We start from the raw sequence: 24,695 nt of genomic DNA, 5'->3' as shown, positions 1-24,695 counted from the left end.
TTTTGTTCCTACCTCCCTCTGTCCATGTCAGGATTTTGTCTGGCTTGAGCTTGCAACAAGTCTTGTGCACAGTCCTAATCATCGTGAGTCCATAAGTGCAACCGCCCTGTTGTGTCTGGAAAGGACGGTTTCCTTGAAGTTCTCTACCACCTTCGGTCTTTCTGCCCCTGTGTGGAGATCTTGAGCCTTGGGGTGAGGAATGTGGTATGTATGGCCCATACAGGGATAAGTTCTCCCCAGACTCTTATGCTCTAGATGTTGACCAGTTGAGCGTCACTGTGTTCATTGCCATCCACTTCAAGAAAAAGTTTCTCTGGTATGACTGATAGCTACACTGATCTATGGGTGCAGCAATAAGTCATTAGGGATGTTTCAATGCTATGTCTATTTAATAGTATTAGGTTCTCCCTTGGGGCTTATGACCTACCTATCCACAGGTTCTTGGCCCCATTACAGTGCCACATATGGGTTCCATCTCATGGAGTGGACCTTAGAGCAATCAGAAGGTGGTTGGCTACTCCCCTAACATTTGTACCATTATTGCACAGGTGGGCACATCCTGCCAGGTCCGTTATTATTGTAGTTCACAGGGTTCACAGCTGGGGAGGGGCTGACAATTACTTTTCTCCTCCAGTACCATGCATAGCACCTTCCAACACCAGGAAAGCTAGCCAGATTCTAGAGGGGTACCAAGAATAGTGGAAATCACCTGTAATGTTTGGGGGTCTGTGGGACCTCACCGGCCAAGAATTCAAAAAGAAATAACCCATTCTGGTTCTGGGGTTCTTATTTGCTAGTATATGGAATCTTGTTGGAGTATTGTCCCATCATTGTAGGGTAACTCCATTTTAAACTACTTTTATATGTGTATATGTATATTTTATGAGGTGTCTACAGTAGTAAGGATGGCTTTTTCAAAAGTGTTAGTAATCCTTCCCCATAGTCCCTCCTCTACCCTGCCTCCCGCCTCCCACTCCATTTAATCTCCCCTGATCCGTTATTCTCTCTTCTCCTGTTATATTGCTGTATTGTATGTTCCCTCTCTTAAAAGCACACCCCCAATGGTCCTTTCCTAGTTTCCTAATCTCTATGGGAATTCCAAATGAATCATACTTATTTAAAGATTCCAAGCTAATATCCACATACAAGAGAAAACATGCAACATTTGTCTTTCTTAGTCTGGGTTACCTTACTTACAATGACTCTAGTTTCATTCATTTACCTGTGCATCCCATAATTTCATCTTTAATAGCTGACTAGTATTCCATTGTGTAAATACACAATAGCCAGGAAATGGAAACAGCTTAGATGTCCATCAACTGATGAATAGGTAATGAAAATGTGGTACATTTACACAATGGAGTATTACTCGGCATCTTTAAAATTGCTTTATTATTGAGGAAAAATATAAATTATGTGCTCTGGTTTAAATGTATCCCCCAAAGTTCACGTGTGGGAACTTAATCTCTAATGTAAGTGTTGAAAGGCAGGATCCCTAGATGGTTCAGCCATGGTGGCTCTGTTCTCTTAACTGAAGTGATGCTTTATCCTGGGAACTGGTTAGTTATCTAGGGAATGGGTTAGTTATCTAGGGAGTGGGTTTCTGATAAAAAGATTATTTCATCTTTCTTCTTCTCCTTCCTTCTCATACCTGTCTCTACATCCACATCTGCCATGGGATGTCTTTCTCTGTGTTATAATGCATCAATTAGGCCTTAACCTAAGTAGCTTCTGATCCTAGGCTTCCAAGTCTCCAGAACCCTCAGCCAAATAATTTTTTGTTGTTTATAAATTGCCCAGCTTATGGTATTCTGTTTTATTATTAGAAAGGAGACATTTTCTATTTTCTGTATTTGTTTTGTTTTTGTTTCAGACAGGGTCTTATTGTGTAGCCCTGGCTGGCCTATATAACTCACTCTGTAGTCCAGGCTGGCCTTGAACTCACAGAGATCCGCTTGCCTCTGTCTCTTGAGTGCCGGGATTAAAGGCGTGCGCCATCATACTCAGCTATTTTCCTCTTCATATGTATAGGATCTCCAACGATAAAATCTCCTTTATTCCTGGTTTGGATCATTTGTACCTTACCTTATTCTGATCAGTCTGGCCTACTGATTTTGCTGATCTTCTGACACGATCATCTGTTACACTGGTGTGGCAGTTTGAATGAGAACATTCTCCATATACACAAGTGTTTGAACACTCGATCCTCAGATAGTGGTGCTGTTTGGGGAAGTTTAGGAAATGTGGCCCTGCTGGAGGGGGTATGTTACTGGGGGCAGGCTCCGAAGTTTTAAAGCCTCCCCCCATTCTCCGTGCTCTCTTTCTGCTTTGTACTTGTTCAGGATGTGAGTTCTCTCTCAGCATTCAGTTCCTGCCTCCATGCCTGATGCTTGCTGCCATGGTGGACTCTTATCCCTCTGGAGCCCTAAGCCCAAATAAACCCTTCCTTCTGTAAGTTGCCTTGGTCACGGCACTTTCCACAGCAACAGAAAAGTAACTAATACAGTCAGTGTTCTCAGTTGTTGTTGTTTTTTCTGTTTTGTACCTTATTGATTTCTACTATGATACTTACTGTGTCCTTGTCCCGTCCCATTCCCTGCCACTTTGGGTTTAATTTTCTCCTCCTCCTCCTCCTCCTCATGTTCTTCTCCTTTCCTAATTTCTTAAGTTCAAAGCTGGAGTCTAAGGTCACTGCTTCGAGAATTCTCTTCTTTGATGACATACACACATGCTGCTATGAAATTCTGTTAGCTATATCTTACAACTTTGATAGTTTGCATTTTTGGTTTCATTAGGATCAAAGTATTTTGTAACTTCAGTTCTGTTTTCTTCTTTGAAACTTCAGTTGGTTTCTATAATTTGCTCACTGTTGTTAGATATTTAATTTTTTTAGCTTCTAAATATTTGGGGATTTTCCCATTATCTTCCTGTTTTTTATTTCTAATTATTTACCCCTTTCAGAGAAATATTTTCTTCAATTGACCTATATCCTTTTAAATTTACCAAAACTTTGTGTCCTGTAATATTCTAGTGAGTGTTTCCTGTTACTGAAAAGACTGTGGATTTTGCTGTTTGTGGGGAGAAGATTCCATAAAGACTAGAACAAGCTCGTTGACAGTATTACTCAAGTCTTCTGTGGTCTTGCGAACTGTGTGCCCGTGTATATCAATTATTTAGAGGCAGATGTTGAAATTTATGTGGCTATGATCTTTTCTATTTTTTCCTTCATTCTATCAGATTGCATTTTCATGTATTCCAAAGCTCTGCTTTTAAGGACATGAAGGTTAAGGTTTATTGTGTTTTCTCCATGAGTTTGCCCCCCCCTCATCTTATCCAGTCACCCTCTTGATCACTGGCAACAGCCTTTCCTTTGAAATCTATCTGATGTTAATGTAGCCATTGCATCTGTCTTTTGATTGGTGTTAGCCTGGTTTATTTTCACATCCTTTTTATTTTTAACCTATTTGTGTGGTTTTTATTTAAAACAGATTTCTTTAGCTGGGGATGTAGTTCAAGGGCAAAGTACTTTCCTAGTATACAAAAGCCTTGGGTTTGATCACCAGCACTGCAAAAATAAATTCATCAATTAAATGAAGTTTCTTGTAGGCAGCACATAGTTGGGTCACCCTTTTTATTTAACTGCCAATTATTTGGGAGTGTTTAAACTATCTATATTTACTGTGATAATCAATATAGATGGGCTTATATAAATCACTGCTGCTCTTTAACTCAGGCTGGCCTTGAACCTGCTATCTTCCCACTTTTGCTGCCCATGGGCTAGCACACACCATCATGTCATGTCTTTGTTTTATTATTATCAATAAATATTCTTTTATTACACTTATTTTTACTCTTTTTGTCTTTCATGTGCTTTTAATTTTTTTAAATTATATTTATTATTTTATTTATTTCCATGTACACACACACACACACACACACACACTCTCTCTCTCTCTCTAGCTACAGTATCTGTGTGGAGGTCAAAGGATAACGTGTAGGAGTCCTGAGGATCAAACTCAGGTTGTCAGGCTTGGCATCAAGTGTCTTTACCCACTGAGCCATTTCTTCAGTTCTTAATATTTTTTTTTCACTCACTTTTTCCCTCTGTTGACTTATTAGCCATAACTCTTCACTAAATTATCTAGTGGTTGGCTTAGGGTGTATATTATACATCTTAAACTTAACCCAATCCATCATCAAATGATAGTATAGCACTAACTCATAGCATAGGAAATGTATAACATTATGCTACGCCAGTATACTTTATGTCAGCATATTATTTCATCCCTGGCTCTTTCACCACTGTTGTCATCCATTTTAATTCTATAGGTCTTATAAATCTCAAATTAGTTGCTAATGTATTTCATTTATAATTATGTGTATGACATGTAATGCAAAATTCTTCAGTGAAAGCTAGAAAAAAAATAAGGGAAATGGCAGCACAATGACTTAGCCACTTACCAAGGTAAAGACCTGGACTGGCCTGGCCAATGTAGAAATACACCACGACAGCAACACCCATGCTAAATAGGGTATAGACCCACTGGATCACAAACATAATGAGAAGGGATACAACAGCCTATAGAAACAGATAGGAAGAGTAAGTCACCTAAGGGTTTCATACAAGGTAATCAAAACACAAGATTAAGACCTTAGGAGACAGTGGTCTCTTAACAGTGGCTGAGCTCTGAATAGTTAAAGTTTACTTATAACAAAATAATACTTAAATATTTAAAACAATACATTAAATAAAAGTAAATAAATAATAGAAGTAAATATAATAAAAGCGAATAAAAATACTTATAATAAAAGTCTGTATAATTAAAGTTTATACTTACAATAAATAAATAATAAATAAAGTTTGTTTACTGTGGTAGTGTGCTAGTTTGGTAGGGTTTTGTTTGTTTTGTTTTTGTCAACTTATACTAGGGTCATCTGGGAATAGGAAACCCAGCTGAGAAAATGCCCTCATCAGATTAGCCTCTAGGCATTTTTTAAAAAAAAAAAAAACTATTGTTGATTGATGGAGAAGGACCCAGTCAACTGCGGGTGGTGCTGGTGGCGGGTGGTTCTGGACTGTATAAGAAAGCAGGTTGAGCAAGCCATGGGGAGCAAGCCAGTAAGCATGGTCTCTGCTTCAGCTCCTGACTTCTTTTCATGGTGGGCTGTAAGATGACATAAAGCCCTTCCTCCCCAAGGTACATTTGGTCACAGTGTTTACCACATCCATAGAAAGCAAACCAAGACAGGGTGCTAACCTGACAGGATCTGGAATTATCCAGGAAGGAAGCCTCTAGGCATATCTGTGAGGAATTTACTTAAATTGGATTAGCCCCTGGGCATGACTGTGAGAGGTGATTTTGATAGACCAGTTGAGGCATTAAGACCCAGGTAATGAAAGTTAACACCATCCCCTGGGCTTAGGTCCTAGACTGCATGAAAAGGAGGAAGTCAGCTGAACACTGGCATTCATCTTCCTCTGCTTTCTGACTGTGGATACAATGTGACGAGCTACTTCAAGCTCCTCCTGCAAGGATTTCTCCATAGTGATGGATTTTACCCTCAAACAATGAGCCAGACTGAGCTCCTTTCCTCTTCAGTTACTTTTGTCAGAATAACAAGAAACCTAACTACGACAGAAAACTCATACCAGGAGTGGGGTTGTTGCTGTGATGAACCTGACCATATAGTTCTTAGCACTCTGGAACTGGTTTTGCAGGCACAATGTAGAAGCATTCAGAACTTTGTGATAGTAAAGTCATTGATTACAACAAGTAAGATTAACAGGCCATTCTGGGACAAGCTTGGAAGACAAGAATGCCAATAGAAATGAAGATGGTGGAGACCTAGCTCTTGAGGTTTCTAATGGGAACAAGGACTCTGTCAGAAACTGGGCTAAAGGACATTCATGTGACAGTTTGGACAATACCATGGCTCTAAGGACTGCCCATGCTCTAAGGACTTAAGTGAAGTAAGTGAAGTTGAATGTAAAGATGACTGATTAATTTGTTTGGTAGAGGAATTTCAAGACAGGAATTTTCATCCAGGCCATGGTTTGACTACTTTCTGCTGTACTTTTCTGGGTCTACAGTGAAAAGGTATAAAAAGTTGAGCATAAAGGTGTAGAAATAAAGTCCGGTTTGTCAAGGATAAGAGTTTAGCAAGTTAAACTATAAGACCAAGGAGCATGCTGAAAAAGAGGTTATAACTGTTAAAGAGAAGCATCCTGCTTCATACTGGGACAACAGAAATGATGTCCTTGGGGCAAGACTACACCCATTGAAGGGTCCATTTTGTGAAAACACAAATTTATTGGAAAGGAGAGAGCCTAAATTGAAATAGAGACTGCCACCGAAGGGGGTTCCCCATTCCTCAAAGGCACCTCCCTAGAGACATGGCTTCCCAGGATTAGCACACAAAAACTGATACAACTGTGGTCCAAGGAGGCCAGGCTGTGTCCCTTGCTGGCAGCAGGATCTGGCAGAATCATCAATGTAGTATTGGTCCTCTATGCATAGAAGATGCAAGACTGGCGGTGTTGGGGCATCTTGAACCACAGTGCCAAAGAGACATTGAGACCTGCCAATATGCTGCAAGGGTGGAGCCCCTATACAGAGGCCTTGAGAGGCCATGGTGTGAAACTGTGAGGTGAAGCCTGTTGGAAATATTGAAGATGCCTGGACCACTGGGGTATCTGCAGAGGAAAGCCAAGGCATGAAGGACAGCAGGCCAAGAAAAAAGACTGAGTTCCCACAGGGAGAGGATCTAGCTGTCTGGGTGGGGCTCTCCAAACCTTTCTGAGCCCATATGATTCCATAACCCCAAGAGGGCAGGCATGAAGCTGCAGGATTTGATGTTGGCTTTGTTGGGTTTTGGTCTTGGTTCTTTCAGATCATTCTTTGCTATACCCCCATCCCTCCCATTTTGAAATGAAAATATTTATTCTGTGCCATTGCATACTGGAAGTATGTAACCTGTTTTAATTTTGTAGGAGTTCCTGGTTAAGAGACTGCCTAGCCTCTCAGATGAGACTTTAACGTTGGGCATTAAACATTGTTGAAACTGTGAAAGGTTATGGGGCCCCTCAAGGTCAACTAAACCCATCATGCATATGAAATGGCCATGAGCATGAGGACAAGGGGCGAAAAGCTATGGCTTTAAACTTAGTGGTTTGGTTGTTAACCTGACGAGGGGTGGACTTGTGATTGGTTAGTCTCAATGGTCAACTTTAAAACTGTGATCTAGAATCGTGATTCTGGATTCTGAATGAAAAGGGTAACTAACTATGCATATACTCAAGCAAGTTTTGGGAGAACTACCCTTTGAAGGTAACCCCTTAGTCAAAAACACCAGCAAGCAGACGCTCTGTCTCAGTTAATTTTCCTGTTGCTGTGATCTACGATCCTGACAAAAGCCGCTGAATGGAGAAAGGGTCTAATTTGCCTCACAGTTTAGAGGCGCACAGTTATAGTCCATCACAGCGGGGAGTCACAACAGCAGGGACTTGAGGCAGCCATTCACACTGTCCCCATAGTCCAGAGCACAGAGTAAAGAATGCTTGTACAGCTCACTTTCTCAGTCCAGGATCCCAGCCTAAGGAATGGTGCCACCCACAGTGGGCAGTTCTTCCCACCTCAAGTGATCAAGATAAGCCCCACAGACAAGCCCCACAGCCTGTCTCCCTGTCCATTCTAGAGCTTATCAAGTTGACATTTGAGATTAACTATCACACTATTTTACACTCCTCCTTACAATCAATAAATTAGCATGAAATTAGTAACCCAGGGGTTATCAGATACAATTAGTTAAAAAGTAGATAATTGATTAAAGTGAGTGGTTGATTAAATGTAAATCTTGTCATAGCGGTCTCATCTTAATTCTAATAAAGCAAGCAATTTAATCATGTTGATGTTAATTAGCAATTTTTCTTTCCCCAAATCTCTCTCTCTCTCTCTCTCTCTCTCTCTCTCTCACACACACACACACACACACACACACACACACACACCTTCACCTGAATCATTTCTCAGGACACTGAGATCAAGATGGACTTACCCCTAACAGGGAGACCCAAGGGTTACACATGCAAGTGTAGAAAGCATTTGGTCTCCTCTGGACCTCTTGTTCCTGAAGTCTGCATTTCAGAACGAAATCTAAAAAATGAATTAGCCAAATCCTTCATTATGGACTTACTACCAATCCCTCTCTATTTTTATTAGCAAATATCTACAGGCTCATGGGCCCTGGTTTTGCAATTCAGCCTAGAGCTAGCTCCAAGCACTTGCTCACAGAGAAGGAAGGATGAAGGGCTTAGGGCCTCATGCCAGGCACAGACCTGAAAAGAATTCGAAGAAAGGCCAGACTAGAAGTGGGAGCCTCCCCAAGCCTACTGCACATTCGTCCGTATCTGTCATCTGGGGGCACTCCAAGTCCAGATCTTCCCTCTCTTTCAGATGGTGGGGTGGTCAAAAGCAGGGAGCTGGACACCTGGTGTTTGGGTCCCAATGTGACCCAGCTAGAGGGCCAGGCTGGCTTTTGTCTATGACAGGATAGTTTTTGCTACCATCTACCAGCTGGGCATTGAAGTTAGCATGGCCTCAGATACAGACCAGAAGCTGGCAAAGGAGATGGAGTAGGGGGACCCTCCCCTTACTCCTTCCTTCGGCAAAGAAGAGCCCGAGGGGACAAACAGATCTGAGCGCAAATACATACACATTCCACTCCCTTCATCGTGGGTTTCAGGCACATCGGAGCTCCTCAGAGTTGCATGTTTAATTTAGCTCTCTGCCTTCTCAGTTTACATGATTCCAGACATGCTCATTTAACCATGAAAATGCATATAGATTGTTTAACAATGTGCTCTAATCACCATGAGCTCCGCTATGCACGGTGATTCAAACAACTGGTAATGTTGGATTAACTTTGTGCCTCATTTTGACACTAAACTTCCATAGCTAGTTGCTCAGGCAATGTGTCAATCCCTTAACTCTTTACTTTCCATCATCAAATTCATTCTTCAGCTGAAGACTGTGCCAGCCCCTCTCCCGATCCTTCCTTCTTCGCTCCGTGCCCTGATCCTGTCTCACTCACCAAGTTTCTTCTTTCCTTGGACTGCTTCAGATGGGTAGGTCTCGGGAATCCTGCTGGGATCCACTTCTCATAATCCTGCTGGGATCCACTTCTCATAGACCCCTTATTTCTCTGCCTGCCTATTATCTATCCCTCAGGTCATAGTCCGTATCACTGTCTCACAGAAGTTCATCCCTTTCACAACAATCTAATTCCTCATAGTATTCACATTTCCTTTGTCCCACAGCCTCTTTCACAGAATGTACTGCCATTTGCATCCGTGTCCTTATATACTTATTTCTATGTGTCTATACCCCCTGGAGTACATGCTTCTAGGGGGACAGGATCCATGTTGATCTTGAGGCTAGGGCTCACATCTGGCAATCGCTTTGTGTTTCAGTGTTAGGTCTGCTGTCTTCTCTGGGCCCTGTGCCTTTTAGAACTAGTCCCTCTGGACAGCTGTGGCGCTGGAACCTATAATCTCAGTGCTTGAGAAGCTAGGGCAGAAAGAAGGATCACACGTTCTAGGCCAGCCTGAGCTACACGAAGAGACTGTGACTTAAAAGCAAAAACCAAACCAGACTAACCCACACCAGACCTAGCCCCTCTGAAGTATGTCAGATGAATCAGATTACTTCACACCCTGTGATGGTTTGAAGGTGTACTCATGGAGGCTTATTTGCCTGCTGATGGATTTTCAGGAAGCAGTTGGATCATGATGTCATAAATGGATTAACCACTGATGGTTTCACAGCCCGAGAGCATTATTAGGAGGTAAGAGAGCCATTAGAACTGGGTCTGAGTTGGAGGGAGGAGGTCACTCGGATGGGGACGTGCCTCTGAGGAGGGTGTGGTGTCCCCTGTCCCTTCTTCTCTGTTTACTATCCGTTATGAGGTGAGCAACCCGGACCACAAGCTCCTGCCACCGTGACATTCTGCGACACCACAGACCCAGAGGTGACACAACAAGACAGCTGTAGACTGAAACCACTAAAGAGTCAGGCGAAGAGTAAAGACAACTCTTCCCTTGAGGTCGCCTTCCTCGGGTACTCGTAACAGCATCAGCAAGTCCAACAGTTTGCCCTCCATCGTCACAGTCTTTCACCGTCTCCCTGGTTATCTCTGAGTAAAGATTTCAGCCCGTGATCTGCATCTTTCTCTGTCAGCTCTCCGCCTCCGTTCTTGGCAGCTCTCAGAGAAACAACACCCTCAGCACCCTCCTCTCTCAGTTCCTTGAAAGCTTCCCTCCATCCATCTTTCTTTCACTCACTCAGATTTCTCCTCCTTAGCCACACTTCAGAGCTGTCATCACAGGTAACTAATACTTTTTATGTATGTGTGTGTGTGGTGTGTGTGTGTGTGTGTGTGTGTGTGTGTGTGTGTGTGTGTGTATGTGTGTGTGTGTGTGTGGTGTGTGTGTATGTGTGTGTGTGTGTGTATGTGTGTGTGTGTGTGTGTGAGTGTGTGTGTGTGTGTGTATGTGTGTGTGTGTGTATCATATTTTTTCAGCTAATCTGTTCGACCATCTTTCACTCCTGGTCCATAGAAGGACCCTGGGATATTTCTGCTGTTTCCTACTTCCTGTTTTCACTACCGTCTTACCTAGCTCAGGTGCTGCCATAGTTTAGACATTTAGTGCTCTCAAAGCTCACCATGGCAAGCACCAGGAGTCCAGTGCAAGGTCTTTTGGTCATTGAGGCATGTTCTTGAAAGGGACGCTGGCTTCCTCCTCTTTCTCTCTTTGGTGGCCTGGCCATGATGTGAGTGGTTATGTCCCAACACACACTCCTGTTGTGAAGGGTCATCGTGATACAGGCCTTCAAACACGGCCTAACTGGTTATGGGTGAAAATTTCCCAAACTGTCAGCCAAAATGAACCTTAGGTCTTTTTAAGTTTGTTACATCAAGTGTTATAGTAATGGGGGTGTTGTAGTAATGGGGTGTTGTAGTAATGGGGGTGTTGTAGTTATGGGGTGTTGTGGTAATGGGGTGTTATAGTAATGGGGTGTTGTGGTAATGGGGTGTTGTGGTAATGGGGGTGTTGTAGTAATGGGGGTGTTGTGGTAATGGGGTGTTATAGTAATGGGGTGTTGTGGTAATGGGGTGTTGTGGTAATGGGGTGTTGTGGTAATGGGGGTGTTGTAGTAATGGGGGTGTTGTAGTTATGGGGTGTTATAGTAATGGGGGTGTTGTGGTAATGGGGTGTTGTGGTAATGGGGGTGTTGTAGTTATGGGGTGTTGAGTAATGGGGGTGTTATAGTAATGGGGTGTTGTAGTAATGGGGTGTTATAGTAATGGGGTGTTGTAGTAATGGGGTGTTGTGGTAATGGGGTGTTGTGGTAATGGGGGTGTTGTAGTAATGGGGTGTTGTGGTAATGGGGTGTTGTAGTAATGGGGTGTTGTAGTAATGGGGTGTTATAGTAATGGGGTGTTGTAGTAATGGGGTGTTGTGGTAATGGGGGTGTTGTAGTAATGGGGTGTTGTGGTAATGGGGTGTTGTAGTAATGGGGTGTTGTAGTAATGGGGGTGTTGTAGTAATGGGGTGTTGTAGTAATGGGGTGTTGTAGTAATGGGGTGTTGTAGTAATGGGGTGTTGTAGTAATGGGGTGTTGTAGTAATGGGGTGTTGTAGTTATGGAGGTGTTGTAGTAATGCGGCTGTTACAGTAATGCAGTTGTAATGCAGTGGTGGTAGTAATGCAACACTGCTGACACAGGTTACTCGGTCTAAGACTGCTGGTGTAGCTAGAGTTTTCCTGCCTTGCCCACAGTCAGGACAAATCTTTGTCACCCTCCAGTCCCACAGCCGCTCAGACCCAACCAAGTAAACACAGAGACTTATATTGCTTACAAACTGTATGGCCGTGGCAGGCTTCTTGCTAACTGTTCTTATAGCTTAAATTAATCCATTTCCATAAATCTATACCTTGCCACGTGGCTCGTGGCTTACCGGCATCTTCTCATGCTGCTTGTCAGGGTGGCGGCTGGCAGTGACTCCTTCTGCCTTCCTGTTCTTTTATTTCTCCTCTCTGTTAGTCCTGCCTATACTTCCTGCCTAGCCACTGGCCAATTAGGTTTTGTTTATTGACCAATCAGAGCAATTTGACATACAGACCATCCCCCAGCACAGCCAAGTGCAGACCATCTCAGACACCTGCACTCAGGTCCGTGGTCCTCATCATCCTCTATGTGGACCTGCTGGGTAAAGCCACGAGGAACCCAAGAACGGGCTCCCACAAGACATACAGAACATCCCACAACATGCTGGTGCTCCCTAGCACACGCATCTGCTTCCATGTTAGCTTCTCAGTGATCTTGTCCACTCAACTCCTTCTCCTAAGTGCTGAAATAGCAAACAGAACTTCCACATTCTCTGCTCACAGTATCTTCGGCCCACCTGGGTCTGCACCCTCTGCTCCACTGCCCCCCTTTACAGCACATGCTCAGTCCCCCTCTTCCTCAGACACATTCCCCCAACTCAGTACAACCTGGATTCAGTGCTTTTGGTCTGCTCAGAACTTTGTTCTCACATTGCCAGTTTTCCTATCCCCCTGTGAATCAGTCCTATTACACACAACTGCCATGCCATTTCTCTCACCTAAACAAGTACTTCCAGGCTACTCATGAGCTACAGCCCTTTCTCTGACAGCAAACCTCCGTTACCATTTTATTTGTTCAGTATCCACAGCCCATTATGTTTTCAATCCCTTCTTCATTTGTTTTTGAAGTAGGGTCTTGCTGTGTAGCCAGGCTGGCCTTAAACTTGCAATCCTTCTGCCTCAGCCTCCAAATGCTGAGATCATAGGTATGTACCATCAAATATGGTTTCACTAATCCACTCTGGAGACAGCTGATTCCACTAAGTACTCTTACTGAGCTTGCCAAAGATCTGAACCTAATTCAAACCCCATTCATGCCTGTTCATCATTACATATCCTTGAAATGTTTTCTTCTCCAGGGCACCCTACCTTCCTGTTTTCCTCTCCCCCTCTTCTCAGTCCCCTTTGTTATTTCCTCTCCTTCTTCAAAAATGCAGGAGCACCCCCATGTCCAATCCTTAGCACCCTTCTTTTTCCCTATGTGCCCACTTCTGAGAGAGCTCATCTTGTCCTGTGCTTTAAATGCTAGCCACACAACAAGAACTCCAAGTCTAGATCACCTTTGAACTTAAGTTTTTCATATCTAATTGCCTTGCTAATACTCCTGGGTAGGTTGCTAAGCACCTCAAACTTAACAAGGCTGAAACAGAAATCTATCCTTCCCAAGTCTCTTTGAAGACCAAGTCAGTGATATGATTTCTGCAAACAGCTAATATCCACGCTGACCTCTCTTTTTGTCCCTTCTACCTCTATTCCATCTGTAAGTCCAGTAGATTCTGAATATGAACATTCCTCACCACCTCTCTGGCTGTCTTCCTTGTCTAAGACACTTCCCTCCTTCATCAGCTGACTACGGCTGGTCCTGTGATGGATATCACAGCTACCTTACTGCTAAGGGTTTCTTGGAGTTACATGGCCACATGACCAAGATCTCACCAAGAGAGAACAGCCATGGAGAATGTCACTTCTGAGGCAAGGCCTTTGCCTTTTCTGTTTTTCCTCTGCCTGAGATCTGAATGTTTAACTCAGCCATGACGTCAGCATGGCAAGATCCTGGGGTCTGCGTGTCTTCAGATCTTTGAAGGAGCCTGGTTCCCTGAAGCAGTACATGGAAAAGAACCTCTCACAGACTTGGAACACTCTTCTTAGATTGTTAATGCAATCGAGAAATAACCTTCTGTTGTGTGCAGACCACTATGTTTTTATTTCATTAGACAGATTAGCCTACTCATCTCCCAACAAGATGTTTTCTGATAAAGGCGAGTGACATGCCACACCTTCCTTCCTGCCAGGGATGGTTAGTGTTCTTTACCAATTTGACAGAATCTAGAATATCTAGGAAACAAGCCCTAGCATGCCTATGAGGGATTGTCAAGATTAGGTTAATTGAGGTGAGAAGACCCATCATAAAAATGGATGGCACCTTTCTTTGGGCTTGAATACCAGACGAGGTGAAAATATAGAAGCTAACTGAGAAGTGGGCCTCCTCACTCTCTGTTGCTTGACTGTGGGTGCCCTGACCAGCTGCCTCCTCAAGCTCCTGCCACCACAGTGGACTCCACTCTTGAACTGGAAGCCGGAATAAACCCTTTCTCCTGTAAATTAAGTTGTTCTTGTGAAGTATCTTTGCCTCAGCAATGTGTAAAGTAACTGATATAACCCCAGTCTACGTCCCAGTATCTGGTTTTTTTTTTTTTGACTCTTTATTGTATTTACCATTTAAATTGCAATGTATGTTTGCTAATTATGCATCTTCCCCCACAAGAAGGAAAGCTCCATGACACCAAAACCTTCCTGCATCTGCTCAGCATGTTCTTCCAACACTTAAAATGGACCGCGGAATGGGGATGCTCCCTACATGTGGTTGAACCAATAAGCCCCAAAGACATCTTCTTCGTGCTCTTAAAACCCATTTGATTTCCTTGTGTGCTTACAAGCACTCTACTGGAGCTCCACACATCTGAATTCCAGTGACAAATAGCCTCTTCTAAACCTCCAGGCATTTAAAAGTTTGTGCATAAGAAGTACTTAGTACATCTCCTAATTGTGGATTAAAGCAAAGGCTGGCAAGATTTACCATTGGTTTGAACAGATGGCTTTATGACTTTTTCTTTTTGACATAGATTCTAGCTATGAAAGCCAGGTGGGCCTAGAACTCAGAATCTTCTTGCCTCAGTCTCCTGGGTGTGGGGATTCAGGTACGAGCCACCATGCCTGGCTCCATGACTTTTTTTTTTAAAGAAGGAATTTGGTTATGAGTGCTATGACTTAAGATGTGTAATTTTAACATGTCATTGTGTGACTCATTCTTTTCAATCACAGGCTTAATGAAATACAGTTGCCTTTTCGGTTCAGAAGAAACACTATTGGCCACGAATGCACATTTCTGCCTCTCTGAGATGTGTCAGATGTTAAGCTCTCTCTTTCCCAACACTTGATCTTATACAACCTCAATTACATAATTAGTTCCTGACTCCAGATGGTGCCGCTTAGATTTGTCTGCTGGTCCAAGGTGCATCCAGTGGGAACTGGGCTTTAGCGGAGGTTGGGGGAGGGTTGGGGGGGTTGGGGGGTGGTCCTTGGGTCAGCATGATGCTCTTGTATTGCATGGTACCAGAGTTTCCATCCAAACCCATCATCATGAAGGGCAACAACAGACATTTAGCAGGCCTGTGCTGCTGAGGCTGGTATTCAGTAGGCTGGGTGTGTTCCCTGCATTTTCCACCCACCATATCTTCAAGTTACTAAGGGCTTATCAGGACACACCTCTAGAGCAAGCCAAAAGAAGTGTCTGTATTGTTCCTAAAGGAAGTATGTGTGGGTGTGTATGTGTACGGGTGCATATGTGGGAGTGGGAGAGTGGGGGTCTGTGTATGTGTGTGGTGTGGGTGAGAGGGTATGTGTGGGGGTGTAGATGTGTGTGTGTGTTTGTGTGGGTGTGTATGTGTGGGTGTGCATGTGTGTGGGGTGTTGTGTATGGGTGTGCATGTGTGAGTGTGAGTGTGGGGGTGTATGTGTGGGTGTGTACGTGTGGGTATATGGGGATGTGGGTGTGTATGTGTGGGTGCGTATGAGGGGTGTGCATGTAGAGGGGTGTGGGGGTATATATGTGTGTGTGTATTTGTGTTTGTGTGGGTGTGTATGTGTGTTTGTGTGTGTGTGTATGTGTGGGTGCGTATGTGGGGTGTGTGTGGGGGATGTGGGGGAGTGGTCCAAGAACATGAGGAGGAGAAGGAAGGGGTTTATTCCCTTGGCAAGTAGACAGCCTTGTTTTGATTTTGCTATTTTGAGATGAAGTCTCACATAGCCCAGGCTGACTTTAAAGTCACTGGTTAGACTGGTCTTCCACTTACGATCCCCAGTCTCTCCCTCCCAAGAGCTGGAATAGAGGTGTGCATCCCACTGTCCCTGTAGTCATCACCATGGAAGAGACAGTTCTCAGCAGACTCCTCAATGACTCTGCACAGTGTGACAAACAAGCGGTCACTCATAATTCTAGATGACCGGGCCCCAGCTCCCTTATGGACTGACTAAGGGAGGTTTTCCTCTTGGCACATTGTACTGTAAGAAGTAAATCTCACAGACCTTTGAGGGGAAGGGGCTAGTTCCTCAGGCCAGCAATCCTAGGGAGTAGTAGCCAGGAAGGCAGCTGTACTTTCTCAAACATACAGTTGGAAAGCACCAAGCGAGCAAGTGGTGGGGTGCGTCATACACATTAATAACAGCAAAGCGATAAACAATACATAGTGCTGACTTCAAATCCAGTGGTATGTCGATGACGTGTTATGTTCATGAAGCTCATGTACAGACAAACGTTTTAAGCATGGGGAACCCAACTGTGTCCATTTTTAAGTCAAGAATTTAAGTAATTGTGTAGAAATTACTTAAAATCTCTACTAAACCATCTTTGAAAATGGACTCCCTCCCACTTCCCCTCTTTTTGTGATTCTGGGGATCAAATCCAGAGCCTGTGTGTGATAAGCAAGCACTCGACTGCTAAGACACATCACCGCTCTCCCTATGTATCTTCATCGGAATATATAAACACAGGATCCTAAGCCCCATATAGAAACCAAAGATTTATGCTGTTACAGTCTCCGCACAAGTGTGTATAAAATCCACGGGATATTTTTATCATATTGATATTACAATTTGCTTAGCTACTTCCCAAATGCTCAACATTTATTTCTGGCTTGTCATCAGTACAAACCATGTCACCATAACAATCGTGAACACATTTTTTGGCTTGCTGTTTGGGTTGGGTTGTTTCCCTGATACCCAATTCTCCAAGCCGATTTTTCCACATCAGGTCAATGATACAGTTTTCCAATTCTTGTTACATCTTTAAAGATTGCTTTCCATGATCAGAGAACCAGAGGGACATTCAGCTATGACGATATGAAGAGACCAGTGAGTCTTCCTCCCCCAAAACAAGTGTAAAATACAAAAAAGTTAACACACACACACACACACACAACTATTCCAGGGCTTCAGAAATTTACCAAATGAGAAAAATAATTAAAAAGCACTCATTTTTCAAAACCTGCTGGAGTGGAGGGCTCTGTGGCATAGCAGGAATGTAGTTTCATATACTCAGGAGACCAGGGCAAGAGGATTACAAGTTCAAGGCCAGCATGAGGAATTTAGTGAGACCCTGTCTCTAAATAAAAAGTAAAAACAATGCTGAGGCTGTTGTTCAGTGGAAGAGTGCTTGCCTGGGATAGCCAGGGATAGCCTGAGATAGCCAGGGCCCTTGCTCAATCCCAAGTATCCAACGAAACCAGAAACCAAACCAAAAAACTACTGGATATGATCAAGACATGTTGTGTGCACATATGAAATTATCAAAGAATAAATTTAAAACACTTCAAAACAAAACAGTAGCTTAAGATGTTGACAGTGATTCTGTGACCTTCTTGCCAGCTTCTGGAGGGGACGAAGAACTCCGATCAGGGAGGAGAGCTAGCTTTTGAAGCTAAGTATGTGGGCACAGGAAAAACAAATGGGGAATCTGTCACCTCTTCACTTTGCTAATGCGAGGAGGGAGACTCGATCAGGCCCAACAGTAGTCTAGAAATTCACTGGGAGAGCCTGGAAGGATGCGGCAGGACCAGATAGCTCCCATGTTTCCCTGGATTACTGGGAAGGCCTGGATGTCTGGAAAAATGGAAAAGCCAAGGAAGACTGGAGACCTATCCCAAACTAATTAGGCTTTCCAGCCCCAGCACAAGTCCATCTGCAGGTGGCAGAAGTCTATGGACCTTGTAGACACCGGAACCGCCTTCTGGGAGAGGGGAGCGGGCTTCAAAAGTCGAAGATTAAAACTAGACTATAAAGCCAACTAAAGACATGAGCAGCAGGGCCGGAGAGATGGCTCAGAGGTTAAGAGCACTGGCTGCTCTCCCAGAGGACAAGGGTTCAATTCCCAGCACTCACATGGTGGCTCATAACTGTTTGTAACTCCAGTTCCAGGGGATCTGACACCCTCATACAGACATACACAAAGGCAAAATACCAATATACATTAAAAAAAAAAAAAGACAGTAGCAGCAGCACATACACTACAGGGAGACTTATCCCACAAGCAAACCAATACACAAAAACTTACAAGAATTTAAACTGAGAGATGCTACAATATATTATGTACATGGTCCAGTTTTCAACCCAAAATCATAAGACATCATGCAAAGGAACAGGAAACTGTGATCCATTCTTAGAGAAAACAAAAATCAAGTGAAAGAAACTATGGGTAAGCCCACATGTTAAATTTGAGAAAGACTCCAGGGCACTCATTGTAAATGCATGCAGGGAACTGCAGGAAAATAGAGCACCAGTGGCCTCAGGCCCATGATATCAACAGCCTTAAGAACAGGAGCTATCAGTGGAGAAATATAGACCGTAAAGGGGGACAGAATGAAACGTCCAGCTAAGAAGCGCAGAGACGGGAGTGAAAAGCTTGCTAGATAGACTCAACAGCAAATCAAGGGCCTGTGAACTGAAAGACAGATCAGCAGAAATTACAGAAAGAACAGAGAGGTGAGAGGAACAGCCTCAGTGACCAGTGGGACAATGACAGAGTCCAAAGACGTGCAGCAGGAGTTCCATGGGAACAAGAGAAAGCCAGTGCTGGAGGAAACGCTTGAAACAATGGTCAACGTGCTCTTGAATTTGATGAAAAAGTTGAATCAATGGGTCCAAGAAGAATGAACTGATGTGGCTTACAGCAAATTGTATCCGGTTAGCACACATGTGCCTTTTATTTAAATTGTTATTGATGTAACAGACATGTCTTTGTTTGAGACAGTCTCTCGCTGTACAGCCCCGGCTAGCCTGGAACTCACTAGGTAGCCCAGGCTGGCTGCAAATTCCTAGTAATCTTCCTTCCTCAGCCTCCTGCATGCTGGGATTACAGGTGTGGACCACTACACACAGCTTCAGTGATGTCTAAAAAATGATTTAGGTTGTATTCATTTAATCCATACCACAGTCTAGTTCATAATAGGTACCCTCAGTACATGGCATGCACTTCTGTATTATGCATTTTATTTTTTTTAATTTATGTGTATGTGTGCATGCATTTATTTGTACCACAAGCATTCAGGTGCCTGCAGAGACATTGGCTCCCTTAGAACTGGAGTTTCAAGTGGTTGTGAGCTGCCATGTCAGTGCTGGGAATAGAACCCGGGTCCTCTGGAAGAGCAGTAAGTGCTCTAAACCACTAAGCACTCAGTACCATGCTTTTGAAGTCAGACAAACCTGTGCTCATACTCTGACTGTCTGACATCAAGAGCACCCAGCTTCTCCATGCTTCTGTTCTATCATCCATAAAAGGCTAATAGCAAATGCCTGTCTCTGTGCTTCAGGATGAAATAATTCATACTAAAGACTTACTGCTGTAAAGTCTCATGGGACTCACTCAACAGGATTGCTAATTTTAGGTACTGGCAATATATACTTAAGAATAAAACTCTGAGCCATGCAGTGGTGGCACACAACTTTAACCCCAGCACTCAGGAGGCAGAGGCAGGCAGATCTCTGTGATTTTGAGGCCAGCCTGGTCTATAGAGTGAGTCACAGCACAGCCAGAGCTACACAGAGAAACTCTGTCTCAAAAAACAAAGAAAAGAAGGAAGGAAGGAAGGAAGGAAGGAAGGAAGGAAGGAAGGAAGGAAGGAAGGAAGGAAGGAAGAAAGAAAGAAAGAAAGAAAGAAAGAAAGAAAGAAAGAAAGAAAGAAAGAAAGAAAGAAAGAAAGAAAGAAAGAAAGAAAGAAAGAGAAAAAAGACTAAAATCCTATTGAATGTTGAATGGATATGAATGGATCTGGTCCCCAAATGTTTCCAATGTAAACTGTGTATTCATGTCTCCTGACCTCTGAGGAGAACCTGGAGCCTAACCTTCCTGTTTTGAAGACTAATGTGCTTTAGAAGGTACACTTTTATCAGCTGTGCTTGGCAGGATAATCGTTCCCTTCTGTGACACTGTATTGTACAAATGTTTTTCTATTTCTAGTTAATCAGCTCCTTTCTTCTTTGATGATGAAAATCAGGAGTATCTCTCTTGCCCAGCTGGTAAAAATAAGGACTCTGTGTGTATGTAAGGTATAAAATACAGTCCCAAGTTATTTTTGACCCACGCAATCAAGAGTATTTGATTCCAACTCATTCTTATCATTTGATGGCCTTTGGCTTATTAAAAACTCTGTTTGTCTACAGTTTAACTCTTCTTGTCTAGTTTACTGATCAGTGGTTCACATTTTGGGCCACATCTGTTCAACTGTTCATCCATTTACTAAACCTTACCAAATGTTTGCTTCATCCCCTGGACTAGGAGGGAACACTAATGGACACAAAGGTCAAAAGGTCCAGGGTGTGATCCAGAGAGGTGCCAGGGCCATGGAGGAGAAAGAAAAGGAGTGTTTATTTTCCTTAAGACAAGCAGATGAATGGGCCTGAATATGACTGTGGGAACAAACCTGATATAAATGTCTAACACAACGTGATAAGGACTTAGGCGTCTCCTAGGAATCAAGTGTTTTCACTTGCAGTGGAAAAATTCTCTAAGTCCTCAAAAGAGGTGAAAGTCTTTAAAAAGCCAGATGGATGTTAAGCGTCAGAGTTTTCCAAATAGAGAAAGGAGGAGGAGGAGAAACAGTCTGAGGGGACAGCATGGGCTGTGAAAGACAGGATGGAGCAGAATGGGATGGATTCAGGGCCCTAGCTTGGGCTCGACTGTGATGCTCCGTACTTGGGTGGTCAGGATTATGCAGCCCAGAGGAAGGTGAGGGCAGGGCTGAAGAACTGTGCCGATGATGACGACGACGACGACGACGACACAGATCTGGACTTCTGACAGAAGGGCTGGGAGTCCACAGAGGCTTCTAAGCAAGATAGAAAAGTCACTCCATGGGCACTTCAAGGAGGACAAGGGGGAGAGTCTGGAGGTAGGACTCTAGTCTGGGGACTTGGCAAAAGTCCAAGAAGGAGGCGAGGCGAGGCTGTGCCAAGGAAAAGGGAGCAGAGAGGGAGACGGAGGGGACAGTCGTCCAAAGCCGTGGCAGGGCTAAGCCTGGACAGCAGTGCCCACTTCATCCATTACAGATCACAGACTGGCCCAGCGAGGTGACTCAGCAGGGATGGGCCCTTTCTGCCAAGCCTGGTGACCTGAGTTCAATCCCCGTGAGCCGCATGGTAGAGGGAGAGAGCCAACTCTTGCAGGTTGCCCCTTGACCTCTGCACCAGCATTGCGCACCTTGGCACATGAACGAGCATCCGCATAAACAGAGAGATGACAGAGAAATAGAAAAAAAAATTAACTCACAGACTGACCACACGTCTGTCTGGAAAACCCACACAGAAGACAGAAAGGCAGGGAAACGAGCATAAACCCAAAAACAGAGAGCAGAGAGAGAAGAGAGTCTTAGAACATGAAGTAACAGTGAGGGTAGCCTATGTGGAGCATCTCTGGGCCCCACAGATGGTGCTGACAGAAGCCGGCCATTCCCCCTGGAGGACGTCAGCAGAGCTGAGGCCAGCTGGCTGATGACAGGCCTGTCTCTGCTGTAGACGAAGACCCTCCACTCCCAGCAAGCCAAGGACCGACCTCTGCTTTTGCAATCCTCTGTCCAAGGTGTTCTTCCTCCGAAGAAAGCCAGCCATGGTGTCTGTGCTTGACACAGAGGAACAAGGAAATGGGGGGACTGAAGGGCTGGGCCCTACACAGCAGGACTTGCCAACTCCCTTGTTTCATTCCCAGAATGCAAGCTGCCATCTGTGTCCCCCCTCCCCCGCAGACCAGACCCAAAAGGAATAAGAGAGCCTCGGAGAAAGCCTTCAGCTGTTCACAGTTGGGCCCGTGAAGAGGCCAGCTTACTCCCAGTCATTCTGCAGTAAGGCTCCCCCAACAACAGGTCTTGTTACGTTCAGGTCTTCCAAATGGTTCTCAGGACAGTCGTCTGTCCCTTGTCGTCCACTGATAACTTGTTTCAGGATCCCCATGGATACCAAAATTCACATCTCACATATGAAATGCAGTGTTTTCATAGAACCTACACATTCTCTAACATGGTAAATTATGTCTACATTGCATATAGCACCTAAAAATACAATATAATGCTGTGTAACTAGTTATCAAATTGTATTATTTAATGAGTAAGACTAAAAAGGAATAATAATGTTTGATTCAGTATAGATGCAATTACCACAGGACTAAATACAAAAAAGGACAGTGGCAATTTAACTTTTTTTTTTTCAAATACTTTTCTTCTGTATTTGATTAAATCTACAGATATAGACCACGGATACAGAAGGCCAAGTGTACATTAGTTGTAACCATGAAAAGATAAACAGGTGATCTAATAAAAGCTTGGCAATACACCTGGAAGCTCTAGAACAAAAAGAAGAAATAACAACCAAAAGAAGCAGACAGCAAGGAATAATCCCACTTAGGGCAGAAATCAATAAAATAGAAGCAAACAAATGAAAAGGATCAATGAAACAAAGAGTTGGTTCTTCGAGAAAAATCAATGATTGACAAACCCTTATTCAAATTAACTAAAGGGCAGAGAGAGAGAGAGTATCCAAATTAACAAAATCAGAAATGAAAAGGGGGACATAACAACAGACACTGAGGAAATCCAGAGAGTCATAGAACATACTTTAAAAAATCTGTATTCCACCAAATTGGAAAATCTAAAAGAAATGAATACTTTTCTTGATACATACCACTTACCAAAGTTAAAGATAGGATAAGCAATTTAAACAGCGACATAGAAGCAGTCATTAAAAATCTCCCAATCAAAAAAGCCCAGGACCAAATGGTTTTAGCACAGAATTCTACCAGCCCTTCAAGGAAGAGCTAATGCCAATACTCCTCAAATTATCCACAAGAGAGAAACAGAAGGAACATTGCCCAATTCATTTTATGAGGCCATAGTTACCCTGATACCTAAACCATCTAAAGAAAGAAAATTACAGACTAATTTCCCTTATGAACATAGATACAAAAATTCTCAATAAAATGCTTGCAAACTGAATCCAAGAGCACATCAAGAAGGCTTCATCCCAGAGATGCAGGGATGGTTCAACATAATAAGACAATAGATGTAATCTATCATATAAACAAACTGAAAGACAAAAACCATATGATTATCTCATTAGATGCAGAAAGGGCCTTTGACAAAATCCAACACCCCTTCATGATAAAAGTCCTGAAGAGACTAGAGATACAAGAGACATACCTCAACATAATAAAGGCAATTTACAGTAAGCACATAGCCAACATCAAATTAAATGGAGAGAAACTCAAAGCAATTCCACTAAAATCAGGAATAAGACAAGATTGTCCACTCTCTCCATACCTGTTTAATACAGTACTTGAAGTCTTAGCCAGAGCAATAAGACAACTGAAGGAGACCAAGGGGATACAAATTGGAAAGGAAGAAGTCAAGAATCTTTAGTCTCAGATCGTATGATAGTATATATATATAAGCAACCTTAAAAAATTCCACCAGGAAAGTTCTATAGCTGATAAACACTTTCAGCAAAGTAGCAGGATACAAAAATTACACAAAAAAATTAGTGGCCTTCATATACACAAATAACAGACAGAGAAAGAAATCAGGGAAGCAATATTTTTTACAATAACCTTTGTATATCTTGGGGCAACTCTAACCAAGCAAGTCTTGTCTGATAAAAACTCTAAGACACTGAAGAAGGAAATTGAAGACGATATCAGAAGATGGGAAGACCCCCATGCTCACGGATCTATGGCAGGATTAATGTAGTAACATGGCCATCCTATTTAAAGCAATGTCCAGATTCGAAGCCATCTCCATCAAAATTCCAACACAATTCTTCACAGAAACTGAAAGGGCAATTTTCAGTTTCATATAAACAAACACACACACACACACACACACACACACACACACACACACAAAAGACAGCATTTTCAACAAACGGTACTGCATGTAGAAGAATGCAAATAGATCCATATTTATCACCCTGCACAAAACTCAACTCCAGTGGATCAAGGACATCCACATAACTTCTTATATATCTTTGAATCTGATAGCAGAGAAACTGGGGAGTGGTCTTGAGCTCACTGGCACAGGAGAAGACTTTCTAAATGGAACACCAATAGCACAGGCATTAGAACCAAAATTAATAAAACTGAAAAGCTTCCATATGGCAAAGGACACCCTCATTCAGACAAAGCAGCAAGCTATAGAATGGGAAAGATCTACCAATTACACATCTAATAGAACGTTAATACCTAAAATACATAAAGAACTAAAAACAACAACAACAACAACAAAACCCTGTACATCATCAAGAAAACAAATAACCCTCCAGGTGGTGGTGGTACACTCCTTTAATCCCAGTTAAAGGGAGGCAGAGGCAGGCAGATCTCTGAGTTTAAGGCCTGCCTACATAGTGAGTTCCAGGACAGTCAGGGCTGTTACACAGAGGAACCCTGTCTTGAAAAAAAACAAAACAAAACAACAACAAAAACAAATAACCCACTTAAA

At 43.1% G+C, this 24,695-nt stretch overlaps 1 protein-coding gene across 2 annotated transcripts in view; it reads right to left on the bottom strand.

Moving 5' to 3' along the window:
* The window catches only part of Slc12a8 (solute carrier family 12 member 8), a 157,082-nt gene that overhangs the window by 9,643 nt on the left and 122,744 nt on the right, over positions 1-24,695 (bottom strand). For both annotated transcript variants that reach the window (XM_015993289.3, XM_076548798.1), the window contains exons 11-12: positions 8,056-8,153; positions 4,462-4,579 (exon numbers count right to left, since the gene is read on the bottom strand). In XM_015993289.3, coding sequence (XP_015848775.3) covers positions 4,462-4,579; positions 8,056-8,153 — 216 coding nt within the window. The remainder of the gene's footprint in view (positions 1-4,461; positions 4,580-8,055; positions 8,154-24,695) is intronic.

Source organism: Peromyscus maniculatus, chromosome 12 (assembly GCF_049852395.1).
Source record: "Peromyscus maniculatus bairdii isolate BWxNUB_F1_BW_parent chromosome 12, HU_Pman_BW_mat_3.1, whole genome shotgun sequence".
NCBI classification, from domain to species: domain Eukaryota; kingdom Metazoa; phylum Chordata; class Mammalia; order Rodentia; family Cricetidae; genus Peromyscus; species Peromyscus maniculatus.
Note: the sequence above shows the minus strand (reverse complement) of the source record. Positions and strands in the feature narration are given on the sequence as shown.